At 39.6% G+C, this 25,977-nt stretch overlaps 1 protein-coding gene across 9 annotated transcripts in view; it reads right to left on the bottom strand.

Annotated features, from left to right (window-relative positions):
* The window catches only part of dlg2 (discs, large homolog 2 (Drosophila)), a 186,238-nt gene that overhangs the window by 17,256 nt on the left and 143,005 nt on the right, over positions 1 to 25,977 (bottom strand). For 7 of the 9 annotated variants that reach the window (XM_068601063.1, XM_068601069.1, XM_068601070.1 and 4 more), the window contains 8 exons: positions 21,663 to 21,832; positions 21,294 to 21,430; positions 20,262 to 20,406; positions 19,515 to 19,680; positions 14,943 to 15,002; positions 13,188 to 13,340; positions 7,831 to 7,987; positions 4,752 to 4,854 (listed from right to left, as the gene is read on the bottom strand). In XM_068601063.1, the coding sequence (XP_068457164.1) occupies positions 4,752 to 4,854; positions 7,831 to 7,987; positions 13,188 to 13,340; positions 14,943 to 15,002; positions 19,515 to 19,680; positions 20,262 to 20,406; positions 21,294 to 21,430; positions 21,663 to 21,832 (1,091 nt within the window). The remainder of the gene's footprint in view (positions 1 to 4,751; positions 4,855 to 7,830; positions 7,988 to 13,187; positions 13,341 to 14,942; positions 15,003 to 19,514; positions 19,681 to 20,261; positions 20,407 to 21,293; positions 21,431 to 21,662; positions 21,833 to 25,977) is intronic. The other 2 variants (XM_068601064.1, XM_068601066.1) reach the window with 2 other exon arrangements.

Here is a 25,977-nt window from a genome sequence, read left to right as displayed (position 1 = left end):
AGCACAGTGCAGTGGAGGAGTGAGAGGGGACACAGATTGGGAGAGGAAAGGGTCAGATGTCTATGGGTCAAATGCTTGGTGATGAGGAGTGAACAGGCTGTCTGTGATCACAATCACTCAGTGGTGAATGATGCTAATGCTTAGAGCAGCCACAGGTGCCAATGGCACGAACCTGGTGCAGGAGAGTGGGCCCGTCGCGGTGAGCATAGAGCAAGTTCTGATGGGCAAGAAGAGAAAGCAGTTGTTAGTCCCAGAGGTGTTGAGGCCTGGTTAGAGATGGTACCGAAGCCACCGAGCTGGATAAGTGAGGGGGAGCATTCCGTGAAACTTTCAATGATCTTTAAACTAAGACTTTTGATTACAGAAGGCTTCAGATTGAACTGGATGCCAAGTTAAATAGATTCTCTACGGATCTTGGTCTCCTATGAGACGGAGCAAGGTCAGTGGGAGCTTTTGGCTCTTGTAGGTCAGTGGTCCTCAACTGGTCTGGTTCTGGGACCTACCAACACCCCTTAATGACAAGCCGCGACCCAAATCGAGGAACATTCTCAACTTTCTCTCAAATGTATTTAATGAAAAGATGGTGCATTTTGAACCTGTGATAGTACAGAATATGTATGCCAACACAAAAAAACAAGTTTAATGATAAGCCAAAACAACCAGCTGGTGGCAATGCTAGAGAAGGACCTTTTCCCTTTTACACTCAATTAGCTGCATTTTAATTAAAAACCAAAAAGTGGATCTTCAGTTGTTGTTCTTGTTATTGTTATAGTCACTGATATGATGCACCTTCCGCCAGGACAAATTCCTCGTTTGTACAAATTACTTGGCTATTAAACGGTTCTGATTCTGACAAGGCTGCTGAAAACATAGAGAGACAAGAGCAAAACAAGTTGAAACCAAAGCCAGCAAAAAAATGACACTTAGCTCTCGAGGCTGTTTGGCAACACTTTTGACTAAAAACAGAAAAGAACTTGATATGGATACTTTTGAGACAAACATCCGCTACACCTCGGGGTATAAGGGTCTGGACAATTTGTGAGTTTGACACTCTGAGACATGAGAGGGCTCCGACCATGAGTCAATGGCTTTATGGCCCTCCAGCAGATACTGCTGCTGTTGACCTTAATAAGAGGAGGCCTGCCACCAGTCAAAGCTGTGTGATCCACAACACCTTAACTTAAAAATGGTTGGTAGATTTGAATTAGCATAAACATGAGTTATTACAATTTACATGCTGCTGCTACAGGACAGACGAACCACTAACAAGTGGGACAACAGCACTAGAATGTTCGTTCGTAATTCAGACCTGGGCGTTTTACGGCCTGCGGGCCACACGTGGCTCTTCCAGTCCGGCCCTCGTGCACATCAAAAAAGAAAAAGAGATAAATAAGATGCACACCATAAATGCAATACCACAACACTGCTTTTACTTTAAAGGCAATTTATGTATGTACGCATGTGCTTATGCAGCCTCACCGACAACCGGTGTTGTTAATTTCTCGATTTGGAGACTGACGTGAAAGCACTTATTGTTATGCAGTTTCCGCGTCCAGATTAAAAATGAATCGTGCAAGGGCAAAGCCGCCACTGATTCTGACCTGCAGTTTGATACACTATGGCACAGCACCTTTCTATACACGAGGAGGCCTGCTCAGAAGACGTTAGTTCTCTTTGGATCTACCTCCACATGAGAACAAACATTCTTAGTGATGAAGTTCAAACTAATCCAGATCCAGAGCCTCTCTCACTGATACCTGGCAGCCGTCCTTCGCATATCCACCTCAGACATTCAACCAAACTTCAATGCACTTGTTCAAGCCAAACACAGACTGGACTTTCCTCACTGAGAGTAAGAAAAACTCAACGGAACTGGAAAACATCAAAAGCACTTATGGCTTTTGTACAAAGTTAATAATTTGCTGGTATTTAACATAAATATGTAAGGTAAGCAACAAACTGAACATTGACAAAATAAGGTGTCACTTGTCCCACTAACAGGGACCCTCACTACAGAACAGACTGTTTATTTATGTTGTTCCCGGATAAAATAAAATGTTTCTTCTGGTACCTGTTCATAAAAAAGAAACAGCTTTATATACTGTATGTTAACTTGCTGTTGCTCCAAGAGTACCTGTTACATTGTGCTGATAATATTACGTTTATTATTGAATTTTGTGCATAATGCAATTAATCGCTGATAATCAAAGAAAAAATCATGCAATTAATCAGTCACATTTTTTTCAACTTTGCTCAGCCGCTATAACATGGCCACTGTAATGTGGTTAGAGTTGTGAAATGGTGGCGGTGAACATTATAACATGTTATCAAAACAGCAGCTAGTTTAAGGCCAGGGTCAGAAACCTTTCGTATACAAAGAGCCATTTTGCCCTATTTTCCATCAAATAAAATTTGTTTGGAGTCACAAAAGCAACTGGATATCACAACGTACAAAGTTAGTTAGACCAGAGGCGTCAAACTCATTTTCGTGAAGGGTCCACATGCTGCCCATTTTGATCGAAGTGGGCCGGACCAGTAAAATCAAAGCATAATAACGCATACATAACCGCAATATTTCTCTATCTTGGAATCATTGGTGAAGGTTTTTGGATGATAAACTCTATTTTAAGGTATTTTTACAATAAACTAGAAACATAAAGACCAAAAATTAGCCCACTCTTTATTTGCCTGGGCTCTCCATTTTTATCTACTTGCAATACAATGCCCCGTGGTGAAAAATACAGTAAAATGTCCAAAAATGTTATCCTGCATTTGCAGCTTATACTTTCTCCCTGAATTTTGTCACAAGGTCTCTTTTTCTCCCGATCATTGATGGAGCACCATCTGTAGCCCCACTGAGACAGCACGGGTCCAGTCCACTCTGACCCGGTCCATCGCTTCCACGAGAGCGCTAAAAATGTAATTGTCTGTAGTGGTGTCTGTCATGGGGATCGACTCAAGGAACTACTCTGTGACCGCCAAAATCTCATCAACACCACAAATGAATATGGCCAGTTGGGCAATATCTCTAGTAATATTAGGGCTTCCATCAATTGTGAGTGTGGATAAGTAGTTACTCTGCCTGTCTTTTAAGCAGAGGGTTAATGGTTCAAATCCCAGCTCTGGTAGTATTAGATGGAACCCCTGGCGGGCCGGATCCGGCCGATGGGCCGTGTGTTTGACACCCCTGGATTAGATATTCCTTTATCAGTTACATAATGGGGAAATTTACAGGATTACAGCACCAAACAAGATAAAGTGATAAAAAAAACAAGTAATATAAAGAAACAGTAAAACAGTCATAAAAAAAGTAACAAAAACAGTAAAAATAACAATAACAATATTAAATGTACAGACAGAAAAAAGTTGTTCAACTGTGGCTGAAGGAGCTGTGCAGAGCTGCCAGAGTGTCCTGCATTGGGTGGGAGGTGTTGTTCATCAGGGGTAATAGTTTAGCCATCATCTTCCTGTCTCCAACCACCTCCACCATATGCAGTGAACACACCAGCACGTTGCTGGCCTTCTTTTCTAGCTTCCTGTCGGCTGTCATAGAGCTGCTTCTCTAGCAGACCAAAAGATGGCTGATGCCACCACAGTCAAAGAAGTTGTTCAGGAGTGCTCCCTGAAATGACTTTTGTCATATATAAAACTATACAAAAACTTTCACATGCAAACTGTGGGGAGGACAGGTGTTGAACATGCTATCTTGTGGCGACAGAATTAAACTCTCTATTTTTTCCTGTGACTTTTCTGTTGTTTTATTTATCCATTGACAGTTTATTGAGGGCGGAGCTCTGTAAATCATGAATAGCTACCTGCAGGGAAAGAGGCTTGACTGCAACATGTTACGATGTGATGCACATTTTAGTTAAAAAAACATTTTAAAACATTTTTTATTTTCAGTGACACAGTATCACCTCAAACTTCAAAATAAGAGGTGAAAAAAGATTTTCTACTGGACAAAAAAATTAAATCATATATATTTATTAGGGCTGGGCACGTTATTCCGTTATAAATGCGTTAACGTAGCAATCCATTAACGCCGACAATGATTTTATCATCCGTTAACTGCATAATGCAATTAATCTTAATCGCTGTTAATCACAGAAAAATCATACGATGAATCAAACAATATTTTTCAACTTTGCCCAGCTCTATTTATATATATATATATTTTAAATGTTCTTTGACAACCCCTGGCTTACGGTAACAAAACCACTTAGTTAGGGTTAGAAACAAATGTTTTTGGCTTAAAATAAGTGCGCTTGTAACGTCATGTGACTTTGTAGCATAGTGTCACGTGACGTAACGTAACTTAAAAAATGTACAAATTATTCAATTGTTTGTTTCACATGGGATCTAAACGCATGACCCCTGAGCTTATACCAATGACACTGACAGGGTTTACATGGGACTTAGTAAAACGCCTGGTGCATCTTATACAGACTATGAGGGTGCCTTGTGCGTTGGTATCAGATACTGATAGGCCATGCCCAATCATTGGGACCTAATGAACTGCGAGTGAGACCAGGCTGAACAAATATTGTATGGACCTTTGTCCTCTATCAAAAACATATTTTTTGCTTTGTATTCTTCTATCAAAGTCTTCACCATATTTGAACAGATACTTATGGGGGGTGCTTTTATTGTGATTGTAAATATATGATAGTGACGTGTAAATTGCAATGAAACATAAGGTGAGCCAACAATGATTCCAACCAGATCATTCTCATGTTTTTGTGGTGACTCACCTTCTGGTCTGTACTGGGCAAGGATGGTGACCACCTGTCCAGCTCCCTTCAGTGCTGCTGCTGCTTGTTCATGTGTGGCTCCTCGTAGGTCGATGCCATTTACCTGTATTAACAACATGGAACATTCCAAGATTAGTTGGGTGGAATGTCTGTTTCATTTGACTTAGACACTACAATGAACTGAAGCACAGATGAAGAAAGCTTAGCTTTGTACCACACCAGTGCAAATACGTGGTAACCTTCAATGGAACAACACTTGACAGTAGGTGCATGTTTCTCTTTCCTTTAAATTCCATTTGAGCCTGTGTCATGTATCTAACATTGCTAACAATGCTAACAACGGCATGTACTGCACTTCTCCGATGTTCACTGTTTGTCTCGTATTGTTAATGACAAAATTTTAAGTTTCCAGAAATTTGCAAAAAAATATAAAAACTTGTGTGATTTAATTTACAAAAAGGAGCAATGCATCTCAACAAACAAATGAGTGAATGCATCTCAACACAAATATCTCTAACTATGCGTGAATTTAACGCTCATACTGAGGGGAAAAGGGTTAAATTTATTTCATACTAACTTTCTCACATTATCATAAGAAGTGCTGCTGAAACCATGTCATCTTCCTTACAATGTGAAGAGATCATTTAACATACATATAAATGGTCATCTCAGAGAAGAAGATTCTGTTTCTGTGTTGAAAAGCACAGTTTAACACGTTTATGTCTGAAACACCGCTCTCTTCACAGTCGGTGGGCTGTCCTTTACTCAACAGTGGCAACAAAACGAATAGCCCCAGTTGTGAGAGCAAAAGGAGTCACACTGGAAATGAACATAGTGTGTGTAGAAGAGCCAGGACCCTAGAATTAATAAGGTAGGGAGTGGGAAAGAGGCTATTGGCCCCACACTTTATGCTCCAGGCCCGATGTGGCGTTGTGGCTGGTGCGATCACAAGATGGCCTGTAGTATCTGTCGGCTTTCATCAAGGTGTGCCAAGGTGCTGATTGGACACAAATGACCAGCTAGACAGTGCCATGTTTATTTAACAGTCTTCAGGCTATATAATACTACAATGCAATGAGACAATTCAGTACAATGAGGCAGAACAATCACTTGCCACAGATGTCTGCTCATACATACATACATACATACATACATACATACATACATACATACATACATACATACATACATACATTTAAGATTGGAAAGCAGTTGATGCTGACTGAATCAAGTCAGTGTATCTTATTAAACAGCTCATACATTTAGAGTGTATGATAATGACGTCTTAATCGTTTTCTTAGGACGGAGGACAATCCCTATGGAGTTGCAGACCTGGATGGTGGTCCCCATTTTTAAAAAGGGGCTCCAATCGGGGTATCACAATGTCCAGCCAGTTTTTTTCAGGGTACCTGAAAGAAGGCATGGGAGTTCGCAAATACAGTCTACGTGTTTTGTTGTTTGTGGACTTGTAGAAGTCTTACAACCGTCCCGTGTTGCTCTGGGCCATACAGTCCTTGTAGGACCAAATTGAGAGCTGTGTCCGAATACTGATGGATAGATGGAACCCTCTTCTTCGATTGCCCTTGCTCGGACTATACCCAGCTTAAAACTCAAACTCCATTTGCATCTCAACTACACATACATTATTTCATGACTGCATCTTGACAGACAGACAGACAGACAAACCGCTGTAGTTCCTGATACAGTTGGTTTTTTTGTAATGATTCACACAAGGTGAAACCAACACCAGTTGCCGGTACCATAATAATGACCATAATAATAGCTATATTCAAATGGCTCAAATCTGACAAATTAATTTCATAGCCACCATCGTGAGGACTTCAAATATATTCTTGATGGCACGTTATTACACATTTAATTCAGAATATTATCTGTTTGGTGTGTTTTGAGTTAATATTGCATGTTGATAAGTCTAAATCTGTGTGCAGGCAAGTCGCACACCAGCTCTTTACTGCTTGTGAAAGCACATGAATGCAAATGCTGACTGTGCCATGTTTCATACGTCTCAAACTTCTGCATACGGAGACAAGAGTTCACTGCGAGAAGATTCCAAAAGAAATGGGACTGGATTTAAAGGCTGAAATCACAAGTATTTCATTTTATGGATTTATTAATCAATGTTTTTTTTAGATTTAAAATGTCTGACAAATGAAATTGTGCTCAAATTGATTGAAAGTGATTAATGATCTGGTGATAAATCTCCTAGAAATGTAATGTGTTTCAGAGTTCGGCCATCTGGCATTAGGGTGACCGCTAATATACATATAATATATGATGTAAAGGCCCACCTGGAATTTATACATCCAGTCCTTTAAGTTTACATAACTTTGAAAAATACAGGAAGTATTGGTATGGCGAAATTTAGGCCTTACCCAGCTACATTTAATGACTCAACAGGCCAACAACTGCTATTCTACTGTTCATTTGTATTATAGGGAGAAAACCCAAGTAAAAAAGAACTATAGTTATGTTTAAAGTTAATAGGATACAATGAATGGGTTCTGAATGGAAACCTAGGAATACAGTTCCACGTCTAAGGCGTTACCAGACCAGTGAACAGGTTCAGCATGAAATAAACATTCTAGTAACAATAGTTAAATCAGACCCACTACAGCTGGTAATATTGGAAAAATACTGCAGGGATGAAATAAAAAGACCAGGTTGGCTGTGTGTTTGGCCTTGAAAATGAATCTAGGCCAGTAGGACTATTACACTCTATAAATATGCGGGGAACACATGGGTTGAACTCTTTAAAAGTAGATCTGTACTGGCAATGAGGGAACCTTTGTTCTATATTACATGAGGTGTCTTTTGTCTTTTTTCACTTCTGATTTTCATCATGTAATAGATGAGATGATTGGTCTCTTGAATTTTGTATGTACGCAGCTTGTATTCTTAAATATTTATTTTCAATCAATAGGCCATACATTTTAAATGTACAACACTTGATTCCAAAGTCTGCATCCAGATGGTGACTTATTAATAAATTATCCATGACTTATGATCCTAAATCATTTAAAAATGTTTTCCAACATGACTGTGTCTTGTATCTACTCACCGATAAGATTTGGTCGCCTCGCCTCAGCTCTCCACTCAGGTCTGCAGGCCCTCCTGCCAGGATGAAGGAGACAAAGATGCCCTCTCCATCTTCACCGCCTACAATGTTGAAGCCCAGGCCCGTGGAGCCTTTGTGGAGCACCACCTTCCTGGGTTCCCTGTACAGACAGTTCAGATAGTACATCAGTTCGGGGGAGTCGTTGGGTTTCAGCATCTTCGGCTCGGGCGTCGGATGACAGAGAGGTAGACAACAAGTGTAAGGTACGTCGACCAGAGCCTCAGTGATGCTTTGCTCAGGCAACGGATCTCGAGATTGCCAGAGCTCCACGGGGGGATGGTGCTCTACTTAGGATCACTTGTCCCAAATTCAGTTGTGACGGAATAGGAACCTCGTCACATGCTCACACACACTGGCTGGATTTTTACCTCTCTCACGCACATGCACACTCAAGGATTCATGCATGGGGTGGCGTCAGACATACACTCCCTTTGAGGGAACTTAAATACAGACACAGACTCCCATTTTAAGAAAATTTGGTTGATACAGCTGATGATATGATGATGTGGTTCATGTTATTATTGATGATGACGGCGATAGTGATGTCTTTGTTGCTGTATATTTAGAGAGATCATGCAGAGTGACACCTATTGTTTGAAGACAGTACTTATTCTCCTGCATTGTCAAACGTGAACGATATCTACCATACTAAATACTTAAATCCAACTATTTCTTTATTAAGGAACGTCACCATGAATGTAAGCAACATACTGCCACCTGCTGGTAAATACATAAATTACAGGAGCATGTAAACGCACAGCTAGATCATTGAGAGCTCTGGGCCTTTTTCTTTTTAGAGCAAAGCTGTGAATATTTGATCATTTTTCTCTTGTTCAACAGAACCAACTATGTGTCCTCTGTGTTCTCCACATGTTTCCGTACCCCCGTTAGTCAACAGAACCAGCCTCTTATTCAGCATCGTTTGGGGATACGTTCGTTTCTGGCTTTAATACAAACTTGGTGGTTAGAACTTGACCAAAGACTCAAACCACATAATATTTGATGCTAAACTGTAACATATATTTGTTAGTGACAGCACTCTCTCTATGAACTATATACTGAATGTATACGCGTGAAATCAGTCACCAACAACAGGCTGATTTGCATGTGTTCAGGGATTTCTAATGGAGAACAAGCTTCCTTCTGCCATTTTCGACCATATTTACAACACTTCGGGTTGTATGACAAAAGCATTTGCAAAGCATTGTTGATGCTACAGACTGAATTGACATTTAGTCCAAGTTATCCATACATACGAGCTTGCAGACCGCTGCTGTGGAACAGATGACAGACTCATTCATGCAAAGAGCAGAGAAGAGAATTGTTCTCATACCTAGCACAATGTCTGTGAACACTCAATGATCCTTCATTAGAAAACAAGCACTCTGGAACTGATGTGTTGCTGTTATAAGAATTGCTTGGTTTGTACAAGACACAGAATCAAGCCCTGGCAGTAAGTGCATAATTAATCATAGGACATGAAAAAACAGCACTTAACGTTAGTGCTTTAACTTCATCTTGTCCCTGACATTTCATAGTCAGAAAAATATCTCTGTATTATATCAGAGACACATTAATGTATGAATGACATTGTTCATTTAGAAGATTGTTCATTTAAGTTACTAAGTCAGAATCCAACTGGATGATACCAGGATGAAGGGTAGTGATACATTTTGCATGGAACAAACTCTTGCAATTATAATAATTAGGGTTGTGAGGAGCAGGGTGTAACACAAATTTTTAATGAGAAGTTTCAAATCTAAAATGAAAAAGCAGAGCTCCAGTGTCTCTATGATGAGACCTGTAATGGTTCAATATAGTTTTGTGATGTTTTGTGAAGATAGTCTAAACTGATTTAAATGTTTCTCAGAGATGGTTGAACCAGATGGTAGAGAGGAAAGGGGATCCAATTCCTGTTGACTTTTCCTCACTTGTGTATATGAGGGTGGTTGTAAACAAATAGGGGGTTGATTTCTCAGGGCAGAGGAAAATGTAAGTTCTTTGGGACTGAGGGACAACAGGTCAAGCACATCAGCAGCGTTTTCCTTTGTATCACCATGGCTTGGAGGGCCGTGAGCCTCATCATCAAGTAGGGTAAAGTACTGTTGTTTCATTGACTCTTGTGTCACAGACTGCTCTGAATAGCTGCTGCATACTTTTCTTCTTGCAAAAATAAACAGACAAAAAGACAACTTTGATTCAGAGACTCCATTCCTCCTTTGCAGATCGACAGAGAAAATCTTCCATTATAGACCAACTCTACAGGGATCAAACCCTGGCGTCTCTGCTAGTCAATGCACCACCGTGCAGCCCTGAGAAGTAAAATGACTTTTTCTTATCTTGTCATTATTAATATAGCGCAGAGGCATCTTTAAAGTAAAGACATTTGTGTTCACTTCTGACAGCAGCATTGTTGTCTCTTAGCAGCAAGTGGTAAACTCAGAGATGATTGGTTACTTGGATTGTTAACTTCAGAAAAAAGAAACTCTGAGACACCGTCAGCCAGTCAGACTGGTACACAACTGTTCAGCAGCCGGCAGAGGATTCACATTCATACCAGATAGGGACGATGAATTACCGTGTTAATGGAACTAAAAAGACGGTTCATAACATGTGCATACTAATACTACTACTACTACTACTACTACTACTACTACTACTACTACAAGCAGTGTGGGTGTATCAGCAGGAATAAATAAGTCCAACATGTTCTGGGTTTTCCTTATAACTTTAGTGACACTCCACATTTCAGCCGCACAGCCAAGTCCCTGGCCCAACCCCAATCTCCACCCTCAAACACTGAACCCTCAGGGACTCACTGACGTCAGCTGCTAACTGGTTGAGTGTGAGAGTCTGTGAGGGCTTGAGCTGGTGTGAATATGAATGGGACAGCACTTTGCTACAACATCACGTGACGACATTACAAAAATATTGTGTGTGTATATATATATATATATATATATATATATATATATATATATATATATATATATATATATATATGTATATATATATATGTATATATATATATATATATATATATATATATATATATATACGCATTATATTCTTTTTATTCACTTGTTTGAACGTCTTCCTCACAAGATGAGAAGTAATTTTAAATTATTTATTTACTTGTTTTTGTCTAAATGAAAAATTTGATGAATGTACAAAAACATATATATATTTCTGCTTGCATTCCTCTTACTCATGTGTTTTTATGTTCCATTATGTTGTAAAGGTATTTTATCTGGCTATTTGCCCACGTGCCTCTTTGTTTACCTTCTTTTTCTTTACGTCACTGTTTTTCCATTGGGAACTGTGTGTTTAACCTCAAGTTGCAATGCATTGTGGGTAAGTCCCTGAGGCAAAGTCAGCATCTAATGTTGACTTACGGAAAAGGTTCATAAAGGGCTCAAAATGTCTGCCACAGAGCCCCCAGGCACGGCACAATTTGACAATGGGACACCCCTAAACTAAAGGACTTCGTAGAAGCGCGCCTCAAAGTCTGTGAGTCCGTAAGGGTGGACATTGGGTCTGTGTATTTTGGGCCAATGGATTTTCGTTTTGAAATGAGAAAACCAAAATCGGGAAACAAGCTGTTTCCCGATTTCCGTTTAGAAATACGAAATGACCCATTTAGAAATACGAAATGACCCATTTTACATTTTTTGTTTTGATAATCGAAAACGAAAAACGACCCGTTCTTTTATTTGCTTAAACATGATAATCGAGAATTAAAATGTGTGGACCGACCTGCAAAGCTATTTTGACTACTTTGACAAGAGAAAAAGGCGTGGCCACTTCGTGGAGCAATTGTGCGGTTCTCCAGCGCTCGCGATCCTGACTGGACCAGCCTAAACCCATCAACAATACATGTTGTCCAAATAACCACCAAACAACCAGTCACATTTAGTAATAACAAAACTATCCAACAAAATTAAAGCCTACACACACACACACACACACACACACACCTGCTGCGGTCTGACCATCAGCAGCAGCACAGCAGCAGCAGCAGCGCTGTGTATTATTAAATACTACTGCACATGTAAAAGATAAGTTACAAAGCCAGCATTTCACTCACCATATTTCCGTAATCCTCTGTGTAAAAGGCGTCATCAGAACACAAGGAACTCATAATCTACCAGCAAGCTAGCTTTTTGGCTGATGTGCGACCAGGTGGACTCTGCTGACACTGTCATGTTTTTAAAGTGGGCGGCGCCCCCTATCTGCCCTGACGAGAGCGAGAGACCTGGATGCGCGCGCAGTCTAGGGGCCAACCTCGGGCTGGCCATCCCGGAAGTCTTTTTTAGGGCACTGATTGGATAAATTATGTATCCATCCATGTCTCTCATTTATTTCTTTGTTCAGTGATTGGCTGAATTGCTTCTTAGACCCACCTTTTTTTGGGCCAAATTAATCTGGCCACACCACTAGACTAGCAGCAGAGACATGCACTAGCAGCAGAGAAGTGTACTGGAGCAGCTGAGCAGAGAAGACAAGCAGGAAAATCAGATTTTTTTGAGAAGATATCCTATTTTATGAATATTACCGGATATATTTCATTGCTGAAAATACGAATATTGACAATTTGTATTATTTATTACTATTTTTTATTTTTTTAGTGCCTCAAGGTGGGTGGCCCCATGGCCCTCTATTGACCGGCAGTGGCCAGTGGCTAAGCCTTCTCTGCCGGCCTAAACAGAATCACAAAGTTTTATAGCTATTTTATAATTGGATTGTTTTTCACCAATATACTATATGTATGCCTATTAATTATGTCTCTGCAACTGCTGCTAAATTTAGAATTGAAAACATCTACAAATCAGCTGCACATGTCAAAGTTAAGAAAACAGGGTTCAACCACCCCCTCGCCCTTTCCCCTCCATGTTGGAAATTAACATTTTACATTCACTCAATAACTGTGGCGATTAACAATTTTGAGGTACTTTTAATTTTCATTCTCTACTTCATACTTTTTACTTTTAATCCACTACAATTCAAAAGGTATTATTACCTTTATCTGATAACTTTAGTTACGTTTCAGATTAACACAAAAATGCAATCAACAAATACACTATGATGGGATATCAAAGTATAAGATACGATGAGTACATTTTCTCACTGGGGGGAATTTACAAACAAGCCAGCATAAAGTCATTTTAATGAGCTCCACCTTTACCAGCTGCAACATTGATTATAATCCAATACTATATTAAACATCATTCTGAAACACATATGGAGGGATGGAACATAGTGGCGTAGTGCAGAGAGGTGGTGGTGGTGGTGAAAAGTACCTGGTGAAGTCCAAGTCAGGGAACAGGCTTAAGTGATATGGGAGGGGGACGGAGTGGAGGAGGCTTTTGTCAAACTCCACTGGGGAATAGTGTCGGGGGGATGGGGCTTTGTCACATAGTTTGTTCACAGTGCTGTAAACTGGCTCAGGAGGCCTACAGTGGAGTGAGAGACAAGAGCAGAGGTTAGTGTCCAGAGACAAGGGTGTGTGTATGTGTGTGTGTGTGTGTGTGTGTGGCGGAGGGAGAGGCGGAGGGAGGGAGGGGGGGGGGGGGGGGTGAGAGCATGCTTAACATGTTGCCAGCTACACTAATATTATCGCTACAACTAACAAGTATTTTCATTTTCTGCATACCTATTAGAATCTTTGATCAACTGATTAATCGTTCAGCCATTAGTTAAGCCATCAGAAGCGACTGTAAATGCTAATTCCTGCATCACCTAACGGTCTAAACCCCTTAAATGAATACATTATTATGATTGTTGAATTCATATTCTGGAGATCTAACTAATCAATGTCACATTTTGATATCCTTAATTGCAGGAGTGCAGAAGTTAACACATATTTGTTTTACATACAATGTAGAATTCCGACAATGTTTGTGTGTTTGAGTGAATGTGGTTCTTCATGGTTATCCATTCACAATGTGGTGGTGGTATCAATATTAGTTGATAATTACGAGCTTAAATTATTTATAGTTTCAATTATTTAAATTTATGGTATGGCAATGTAGTCAGCAAACAGAAGCAGGAGTTATTAAAAGTTGTGAACTAATATTGTGATCATCAAGTATTAATTCATCATAGTCATGAAGTCATATTTATTTATTTTTCACCCTTTTTACCGTTTATTGTAATTCTGTGTTACAAGGACCGAGCAAAATAAGCTTTTCATTGTATATAATAATTGTCTGTTATCTGTGCATAAAAACATCTTGAATTTTGTATGATCATGTCGGTCTTCAGTCATGTAACTCATTCGTATAGTTAGTCCCGTGATTCTCCAGTGACAATCCATCACACAGTGGTCAGGTGAGTTGTTAGGCGTAAAGTTATCGACCACCACAATTGTCTCCTAAACTTAAATAAATGGTTTTATTGCCTAACCTAACTTCTCATGAAAACAGATGTTTATTTTGAAAGGAAAAATGTAATCAGTGTATTTTTACTTGCTGTCCCAACATGCGAAAAGGTTACCTCGTGCGTCGAAACCCGATGCCAAAGGGCTCGACGAAACAACATTATTTGACGAGTTGGGACGGACAATGTGTTGTTACTCGAGGCATCGAACCAAAAACACATAAAAAGATGAGGGAATCGGGCATGCAAAAATGCAGACTCATTTTCTGATTTTGGACTCATTCTTGCAGCAATGTATATAACATGCATGAATTGTGAAAATGGGCCTAGTTCCCATTTCAGAACCAACTTTAATTAAATTAACTTATTTCAACAGGGAATAATCTTCTCTTTTGTACAACATAGGAATGCATGCAAACATTGTTAAAAGCCACCATATTTTGTAGATAATAGAAACATTAACTCTGAGGAGAGAAATTTAGAAACATTTAACAGTAATTCTGAATTTATACATCACATCTAGTCAGACATCCGATGTATAATGTAAACATGCTCATGGTTAAAAAAAGTGTAATATGCAATTTCATTTTTTTCAACAATTTGTTGCGATAAAAAACACAAACAATAAGGAACATGCAGGGGCATGCTGTAGGGGACAGAGACGCTAAATATCTCACCTCAACTGGAAGTGCCGAGAATCAAATCTATGACCCTCCCCGTCATCTAACGAGGGATTTCTAATGGGATGGAAAAAGTCAACTTTTCATAACCAATCATTGATAACCATCTTTTATCATTAAATGCTGCATTATTGCCATTTGAATTCACATGATTGATTTTCACACACATTAAGACACTGATAAAAGACACACTTGGTGGCATGCTACATAAAAAAACAAGGCAGCTGACAAAAGAAAAAGCCTAAAAAACATACTGAGGGCTTTACATCACCATCACTACGAGTCATTAGAGTGAGCTCGCTCATGAACAGTACGTCTGCTCTCCTGCAGACATGTATTCGTAGTTCTACTGTGCTGCAGACACATACTCGTAGTTTGACTCTGCTGTACTCATAGCTCTACTGTGCTGCAGACGTGTACTGGTAGTTCTACTCTGCTGCAGACATGTACTATTAGTTCTTCTGTGCTGCAGACATGTACTCGTAGTTCTACTGTGCTGCAGACATGTATGTATTCATAGTTCCACTGTGCTGAAGACATGTAACTCATATTTGTCACTGCTGAGACACTCAGTGCATGTCTACTGTTTGAGAACTGATGGGCATCCACATGTTAACCTATGAGTATGAACATTGTAGTCACTTCATGTGCACACTGTGGTTTCCTCCAGAAAACAGAAGCCACTGACACTGCAGGGAAGCTTAATGCAAAGGTCAGAAATAAGACGTGTGAAAGATGTCTTTTATTTAAAAGACAGAAATATCTCACCCAAGTTGTTATTCTACTCTGGTAGCTGTCCAAATAAGGACCCAGCTGGCTCTGTTTCTTCTACTTAATCATTCACAGTGAAATGAGCTGAGTTAAGGCAGCCGGTCCAGATAACACCAAAACACAGTGACCTCGGAAGGACCCATAGGTGCCATTTAGAGAGTGAAGAGTACAGCTGGCCTGTGGAGATGAGGTTTCTGTTATTCATGAGACTTTAACTTAGGTGTTGGAGTTCAAGTATAGGAACTTTGTGCATTTCTGAACTTTAAATTGGCAAATGTAGTGCCCTGCATGAGATAACTATTCTCCTTAAAGACAAAGTTTAAAAATGTCTGGCAATTGGTTGAAAAAAACTGATGACAATACAGTGCCTAATAAGTGGACTTCACATCCTACTGTATAACATCCATACAACTTAGGTATACTTGTAATGTAATAATCAAGAAATAGTTAAATAGTTTAGGTAGGATTCTTCATTTAATTCTCCTTGCCATGATTCCTAAAAATGTGCAAAAGTTTAACTCTACCACTCGATGATATTGCCCCTCCTTTTTCTAGCATCTCCATGAGGACTTATATTACATGGGCTGTGTGAGCACAGAGTATTAACAGAAGGGTTTCTCCCTTTTTTATCACTATATTTCGCAGAATCCTTAGGAACGATTATTCTACTTTTCAGATCATTGATGGAATAAGAGAAGCGATTGACGAGGACTGATTATCAACTTTTATAATATTAGTGGATCAAATCAAACATTCTGATTGGTTGAGTGTGAGTCACTGGGTGTAGTTTATTCAGTCATAAAGTACTGTACAATCTGTTTACATTTATCAGCGTTCCATATCAGTGCACACTCCAAATAACAGGTGATTTAAATTGTGCAACTGTTAGTTGTCATTTCAAGCTTGACAGTTACCAAACATGTGTAGCCGAGGGTTTCTCTTGCGCCTACTTGTATAATAATAATAAAATAACAACACTCTGCTCCGTTAGGTGAGACAAGACGGCAACCACTTTATTCTTGTCTCCCTTTTTCCCTCGAACAAATCATCCTCTCCTCTTTTTTCGTTTCCCCCTCCACAATAAAAGCCCTAGCTATTTACGTACACAATATAATAGCTTACATATGTTTTGTGTAAACTTTGATATTTTGGGGGAAATGACTTTTGATGAGAATGTCAGCAGTGAATAATGTGTGCCTGTTCCTGCTGTACAATCACATGTTGAAACTGCTTACAAAAAGGAGAGCAGAGCAGATAACGCTCCGAGCGAGCAGACTAATAGCGGGGAGTGAGTAGGTAAAACGGAAAACTAAGATGAGGAATGAAAAGGGTTTGATCACAAAATCCTGATGATTTCCATTGAAAGATAATCACCGTCGGCAATTTCCAGACGAGAGGGAAGTTCTCTAAACATCATGAAAGGGAAAACTGTCGGAGAAAAGATGAACAGAAGCAGCAAGAGCACTTATTTACATGCGTGGCTGGGTGTCATACTCCACCCTGTTTTCAACCAGGTAGTCAGTTTTATAGTCCCGTATGTGCGTCCCGTATGCTTGTTATGCAACTGCCACACATACGGGACCATTACCTTTAGGCTACTGAAATGTGATACACAACGTTTGGTGGCTACAACTATTTTGTGCTGTAGTCAGATTACTATTACTATTCATAATGTCACTGGTAACCGTATTATTAAAGCATTAAGGGACTTGAGGCACTGCTGGATCTACAATAATGTACAGTTTAAGGGTTTGCCAGACCTCTATTGCACGTCGGTCCTAACTACACCCTGGAACAGTACATTATTGACGATAAAGTACTGCCTCTTGTCACTTATTGCTTAATTACAGGAAGTGATGATCCACATGGCGTTGTGTTTGTTCTGACTGTATGCATGGAACACAGCGCTCAGAGCTTCTGTCAAAATGCTTCTTTAGAACAGCGAGGTAATGTCAGGCACCTTGGCCAAGAGCAAACAGTAAACCTCTTAACTCCGAAGAGAATGGAGGACTAATCCTTCACTCCACAAAGCTTAACACGGGGCTCCTTCACTTATCCTCTCAAATGAGCTTTTGTCATCACTCTGCTCCACTATTCCTCCATTTACAACACAACATAATTCTTGCCACAGCGAACAACAATGACCTTATCTAACCGAGAAGCATTGAGGAGTACATGTGTACATTAGTTCATTGTGATATCCACCACTCATCCTAACAATGGGACTGCCACTAAGACCAGACGTTAGATTCCATTCAAATGTTCCTTCATTTGTGGGGACATTTCAGGATTACAGCAGCAAAAAGGATAAAGTTCTCACAAGAGGTATAAGAATATATAATATAAATAATAAAACGGTAAAAACCTACAATACTCCAATTTACTTCATACAAAAGCAATAAGTGCTTTTGATGTTTTCCTGTTCAGTTCAGTTTTTCTTACTCAGTGAGAAAAGTCCAGTCTGTGTTGCCTTGAACAAGTGCACTGAGGTCTGGTGGAAATTTTTTTTGGTAGGTCCAGCCAATTAATTTCAGCAAACATCAGTTCAGTTTTTCTTACTCCAGTCTGTGTTGGCTTGAACAAGTGCACTGAACATCTTCTGAACATGCCTCCTCATCAGTGGCGGCTGGTGGCAATTTTTTAGTAGGGCCAGCCAATTAATTTCAACAAACATCTTCGCGTGATTCAATGCAAAAAAAAATGTATCATGCATAACTACTTTGCAGTTCAATATTTAACATTTATTCCAACACTTTGACTTAATAAGTACATCTTATTAATACAATTCAGTATATGATAATTAGGGATGGGTATCATTTGGGTTTTTCCCGATACCAGTGCTAAACTGATACTTTTAAAACGATACCGGTGCCTTAACGGTGCCTGAAACAAGGCTTTTTTTTCAAATTGAACAATATAATAACTGTTTAAAGTATACTATAAATACAAATAAATAAATGCAAAACACCTGACTTCAAACTATATATATATATATATATATATATATATATATATATATATATATATATATATATATATTCATATATATATATATATATATATATATATTCATATATATATATATATATATATATATATTCATATATATATATATATATATATATATATATATATATATATATATATATATATATATATATATATATATATATATATATAAAACGAAAGAACAAAATATTATTGTTCACTAAGAAGTAAAAAGGTGAAAAAGAGATGTCCCTAAAAAGCTTTTCCCTTGATTTAATGGCCAGTATTTGCAGCGTGTATTCTGCTGGATACCTTTACAGCTCTCTGTTGGCTAATAGCTTTTTCTACCCAGACACATGAACAAGCTCATAAACTTCTGGGTTTGCCCAATCTATACTTTCTGTCTCTTCAAAGCAATGCTTCATGTAAATGGTGGTTGCAGTAGCAATCTAACATATTAAATGCATAGCTTTTATTTACTCTCTGCCACTGATGCCACATCTACACCACACACAGGATAGACAGACTGAAATTATGGTACGTGTCCACTGTTAATAACCAACCGCACAAAAGCCGGGACTTAAACTTAATTGAACTTTTTTTAATCACAGCAGGGGAAACTAAACATAGACTTTGGGATTAAAACCAAAAGATCCAAACGCAAAGAAACAAGAAGTGTTTTCAAATTGCATCAGAACAACTCATAGAGTTTTGATGTAATTTGATACTTTTTGAATTGCCACACAAACACAGATCAGCCAGGACAAGGGGGACACATGTACATGGAGCTTTAGTAAGGGAGGTAATTACCGTAAGAAGGAAAAACCATCCAACCTGTTTATATCTTCTTCCCCAAGTAAGTGCTTAGAGAGGGGGGAATAACTCCCGGGAGAGATGGGTGGGAGACCAGACTTGTACTCCAGAGTGCCACTGTTGACAGGGGAAGAGATATGATTGTCCATGGCTGGAGAGAAAGCTGTGGAGGACAGACAGAGAGAAAATTTGATAAAGAAAGAAAGAAGAAAGCGAGAAAGAAAAAGCGTGAGAAAGAATGAGAGAGAGAAAGAAAGAAAGAGAGAGAAATAACGATAGAGAGAAAGAAAAAAACAGAGAAATAAAGAGAAACAGAGAGAGTAAAAACAAAGGCAGCTGCTTTAACAGACAAACTAGCTAACATATGATGTCAAGAACATATCCCTGCACAATTAGTTTTGATATTTTTTTATATTTTGTATTCCTCTTCAGTTTAAAACATACAGAAATTTGATGTTAACATCTATATTACGTATACATGAAATCATACTTTAAAATAAAAACAAAAAATCTCTTATAAAACAGCTTCAAATTCATTTTACAAGTGTGTGTTCAGTTTTTTTTATTATCGGGGTTGTGTGGCAGAAATCAATTGCTGCAGGTGTGTATTTGTGAAATAGAAATGATCCGCATTCATGCCGTCAGAGCACACACATGTCACATTATACATGACACTTTGAGTCTGGTTAAACTCTTCTAACACCAGATGACTGTCCCAGTTGAAATAAAGAGGTGAGGACTTACAGTGTGTGATATCAGGAGGCCCATAGGGATCTGATAGGTAGACATTGGTGGGCTTTCCCACCTTTAGGTAAACAACGTCCGACGTGTTCTTCAAAATGGCCACGGCCTCTTCATGAGAGACCTCCTCCAGGCTGTAGTTGTTCACCTGTCAAGACACAGAAACAGTCCCTGCTTGTTTATTCGGGAGCTTTAGAGGCTGCTCTGATCAGACGACCAGCGTGTTCCCTGTTTATAGGAGGTTGGATGATGGCAGATGGTGTTCGGGTGTGAACACAACAGGAGGAAGGTAATTAAATTAAGCGCTGGCTGAACAAGAGGGATGCCCTCCTTAAGAAAAGTGACTACTGAGTTAGGTCAGATACAGACTCATTTCATCATTCATTATCATTTAGACTAAAGCTGCAGGAAGAATGTCTGATACACTGCTGGGTTAGAGAAACAGAAAGACAGACAACAGATAGCTTGATATGCCGACATATTATAATATTCAGAATATTGTATATAATTCAATTGTCTGTCGTGTTTTTTCTCCAAGTAGTGAGCAGTGAAAACAAACACCAGTGTGATGGTACATTATATTTCATTCTATTCCACAACAGCACTTCAGCACCACAATTAAAAAATGCATGTTTATTACCTGACTGTTGTATTAGTTGTATTACAATGGAGAGAGGTTTTCATCTTTACACCTATTCAACTGTGTGTACTGTATTTATGGGAACTAATCTGTGATAATAATATTTATTATTTGTTATTTATTCGTATGTTGTTTTGTTCATCAGATTACATATATTCATGACATTTGGTCTTTGTATTTAACCCATGAAGGAGCAGTGTGCTGCTGTGAGGCACCCGGGGAGCAACTGGGGGTTCAGTGTCTTTCTCAAGGACACTTCAACATGCAAACTATGGAGAGATCAACCGGCTACCTTGTTGTTTCAGAACAACATGAGCTACATAATATATGTACTTACTAATTAATGCAGACTTGTAATATACAATGTCATTCATGAAACTCAGTTGTATACTCACCATCAACAGCCGGTCTCCTACTTGCAGCCGGCCATCCTTTTGTGCTGCCCCGCCCTCGATGACCTTGGTGACGTATATGCTGTTGTCACCAGGGATGTGCTGGTTTCCAACTCCACCTGCAATACTAAAGCCAAGCCCTGTGTGTGCGTGTGCATGCATGCGTGTGTGTGTGTGTGTGTGTGTGTGTGTGTGTGTGTGTGTATGAGAGGTTCATGTTAGGCATCAGACAATACCATGATGATCATGTATCATTAAATACAGCTTCCGTGTCGAAATATAAGGCGTAAATGTTTGCTGGACTCTGAACTATAACCCCCCCCAAACACAAAACAGTGCTATCTCCCCTGTAACATTGTGTGCCCTGCTCACCTTTTGGTCCTTTGATGAGTTTGATCTCAATGATGGTCTCAAGCATCGGCCTGCGGCGCCGCACGTACAGCCGAACAATGGAACCGGCAACCTTCAGGGCTTCTACTGCCTTACTGTGAGAGACTTCAGACACGTCGGAGTCGTTCACCCGCAGGATGCAGTCGTTTACTCTGGAAGAGAAAAAGTGTGCAGAAGATAGATACACCTCGACAAACATTCTTCTTTGACAGGACTCATATGACTTGAAACACATTTAAAAAGACACACACACGCATACTGTTAAAACCAGGCTTGACTGGAACAGTATTCACAGGTCATGTGACCAGCTTTCGGTTGCAGAGGGAATGAAAGATGTTAAATAAAATATTAGGTATAAAAAAAAAGGTGTTTTGCACTAACTGGTAGAACAGTGTCAGGGAGCCTTTGTGAGGAACTTTTTTTTTAGAGTCAAACAAACTTGTGAGGTCGTAAATCTCACTACCACATTTTATTTCTTTAACTGCACTGCAACATTTATTCAAATTTTTGCTTTTTGACAGTATTTTTTCTGGTCTGATCTGAACTGGTCTGAGCTGATCTGTCATCTCTGAATGAAAACTGCAGTGTCTTTTCGCAGTGTAGGTGGGTAGTTCCTTAGTGATTTCCTGAGTGTTCATTGGTCAGTTTCACACAAAATGTCAACAGACACAAATCAACAAATCATTGTGAAAGGCGAAGCACGACACAAACTTCACAGGCACGCCCATGCTCAGAGCTCATCTAAACCATATTCCTGTGCCGTTTTATTGCGGAGATATTAATAGAAACATTGTGTAAAAGTGTTCAGAACAACTGTTTGCTTAGAAAACAGCAACTAGGACACACACTAATGAACCAGTGGTAACTACTAATATGTTTACAAAATAATGATTTGCTTCTCCCTGCAGACACACACATACACATTTGATTACAGAGGAGACTGTGTGCGTTTGTTGGCAGGTTGACTGTGGTGACTCACATGCTCATAGTTTTGGATCACAGGCTATGTTGTGCATATTACACCCTTTTTGATGTGTATGTGTGTGAAGGAGAGACAGTCCGAGTTCTAGTAAATATCACAGTCAGCAAGCGGCTCGGTGGGAGTTCCCCTCAGGTGTTGCCCTGAAACTCAAGGACACAACTCTCTAGAGGGTCCTCAAGGACCAGCTGGAACCCAACACACACACACGCGCACACACACACACACACACACACACACACACACACACACACACACACACACACACACACACACACACACACACACACACAAACCAAGCATAGGGATCTGCATACTTCTACATTATGTCCTCTAGCAGAAAGATAATAGCATAACATCTTTAAAACCTAGTTTATTTTTCTTCTGTTTCTATTGAAACTGATTTCATGCAGACTGCACCCATTCTTAGAGGTAGTGTATATACAGTATGGTGTAATTTTAAGGTTTATGTGTAGCTAAACAAATAACTCTTGTTTGTGATCAGTAAAGGAATAACAGAAAATGATAATGAAAAGCTCTAACTCAGATTTTAAAGCATTTCATATAGGTTATGCAGAGAGGTTATTGTGGGTTCAGTCTTGACAACATCCATGCTTTTACTCTCCAAAACAACGACTCCATGAGGAACACTTAACACGCTCCCAGATGCCTAGCGGCTGCATTAAGTATGCTTAGTGTTCTGCTCCAGCGTCCCACAGCAGCGACAGTCAGGAAGTGTGTCTGGGTAATGGTATAACCAAATCCCTCTCAAGCCTCCTTCCTCCCAGAGATTAGACTCCATCCATAATGCATTAGTCTTGCTGCCGAACTAGGAGTGGGTGACCATCAATTAAGCTAAGAGTGATTTATGCCGGCCTGTTTCTCCTGCTATCTGCTCCAGACTGACGCTGTGCGTGAGGACGCTCCCCTCTGGCTGTGATCTGACAGTAATGCTGCAGAGCTGCAACTTGGAAAAAGAACAGGAGCTGCCCCGAAAGCACCAACCAGCTTCATCCATCACTGCTTCTTTAATCAAAAAAGCTGTTTTTGATTTATTGTGTCTTTGTTAAATAGTTTATAGATGTTTTTAAAACGTAAAACAGTCTCATTTCCAGGGTTTTTCCTTCAGTGTTGTTTGAAGCCTTTTCAAATAATTTAATGGGAAATCCACCACTGGGACTGGTGGCTGATCGCAAAATACCAATGATGGATAGGAATGTATTTCCTTGCTGCCATAACTAGATCAACAAATACAATAAAATGAAATATCAGAACAGATGCCTTACACTTGTAATTACAGTAGGACGCTCTTTCTTGCGCTGATGCTGCCGAGGACTGAAGGTTTGTTGAGATGGGTTTTAATTGGAGAAGGGACTCAAATTCAACAAAAATAAACTGTAATAAGTTTCTGTAGTTTTCACAGAAATATTACTGTATACTGGCCACATTCTTATTGCTGTAACTCCTATACAGCATTTTGCTGTAGATGCAATGTATCATGGTCAAAGTTCATTCCCTGGTGAATCTTACTGTAAATAAAAGTTGCTGTGAATTACAATACAGTAGTACATGTTGCTGTAAATCACAATACAGTAATACATGTTTCTGTGAATTGCAAAACAGTAATTTTGAGCGGGTTTTCCTTTTTTAGCAACACACTATCCATTTTAACATTATTTTCAACACAGATGTTCGGTTTAGCTATCACGCAGACAGGGAGGGTAACAATATTGTTAAACCCGCCGTTGCGTTATGCTACTTACTTGCTAATTGCTGCCGGCTAGTTACTATAAATTCTACAGTAATCTTGTTACAGTGTGCACGTGATTCTTAAACTACTGAGATTAAATTAACGGAAAGTTAATGTCTGTGATTTGTTAATGTACCTGTTAATGGAGATAAATAGTTCAAAAGGAATTAATTTGGATTCATAGAAATATGAAGCATCATTAAGATAAACAAGAGGATGTTCCTCAAGTCTCCCCTGACAAGTATTATACCACAACAAGTTGTAGTCTTCAGAGCAATGATACTGCTGTGTAATATCTCAAATATGTGTTATATGCAGGATTTCTGAGGGCAGTTGTGGAGGAGTAAGCAGTGGTATAGTGAAGTAGTGAGACATTACCTTTAAACCTTTAAACACTATGCCCCCCATATGGGTGTAGACCTCTTTCCCCCGTGTTCAAGTAGTCGTATGAACCCCCTATGAGTTCTAATACTTGTGTTATTTTATATGATTTTTTTCAGAATTTATTTGTGAAAAAAATGTTTATTTAAAAAAACAAACTTTTCTAACATATTTTGATCATAACTATGAACATTCAGCATGACAGACCACAGTTTGTGAGAATGGGCCGTGTGTTGTCTGAAACGGTGGTCAGTGATGTTGGAGCCCCACAAGGAACTGTTCTGTCTCCCTTCCTGTTCACCCTGTACACAAATGACTTCCAGTATAACACGGGGTCATGCCATCTGCCGAAGTACTCTGATGACTCTGCTGTGATCGGGTGTATCAAGGATGGATGGGAGGAGGAGTACAGGGCAGTGGTGAGTGACTTTGTGGAGTGGGCCGGCGAGAATCACCTGCTTCTGTGGTCGACTTCAGGAGGAAGACGACAGCTCCGAGACCTCTGAGCGTCCTGGGATAGGACGTGGACATGGTGAAGGAGTACAAGTACCTGGGTGTCTCCATTGACAGCCAACTGAACTGGAAGGCCAACATCGACGCTGCCTACAAGAAGGGGATGAGTCGACTCTTTTTCCTGAGGAAGCTTCGATCCTTCAATGTGTGCAGCAAGATGCTGGAGTTGTTTTATGGCCAGCGGTTGTGGCCAGCGTCTTGCACTTCGCCATTGTCTGCTGGGGGAGCAGCATTGGAGCCGACAAACTTAACAAGCTGGTGAAGAAAGCCGGCTCCATCATCGGCTGCAAGCAGGAGCATTTGGAACAGGTGGTGGAGAGGAGGACACTAAAGAAACTATTGTCCATATTGGACAACTCGGACCACCCTCTCCACCAGCTCCTGCAGGGTCAGCAGAGCACTTTCTCAAAAAGACTCATCACGCTCCGCTGCCACAAGGACCGATACAGGAAAGCATTCCTGCCCACGGCAATAAGACTCTACAACAAATCCCTAGAGTCCAGATCCGGGGACTAATTTTCACTGGTCACGTATATAAATAACAGTCATGTATATACATTGTTATATATATAAATATGTTACATACATATATTTTGCATTTTGCACAGTACACTCTGTTTGCACTCTGTTTGCACTCTGTTTGCATTTAATTTTATCTATCTATTTTATCATAT

The sequence above is a fragment of the Clinocottus analis genome, unplaced genomic scaffold, assembly GCF_023055335.1.
Source record: "Clinocottus analis isolate CAN_PGR_092001 unplaced genomic scaffold, fCliAna1.0.p SCAF_5, whole genome shotgun sequence".
In the NCBI taxonomy this organism is placed as follows: Eukaryota; Metazoa; Chordata; class Actinopteri; order Perciformes; family Cottidae; genus Clinocottus; species Clinocottus analis.
Note: the sequence above shows the minus strand (reverse complement) of the source record. Positions and strands in the feature narration are given on the sequence as shown.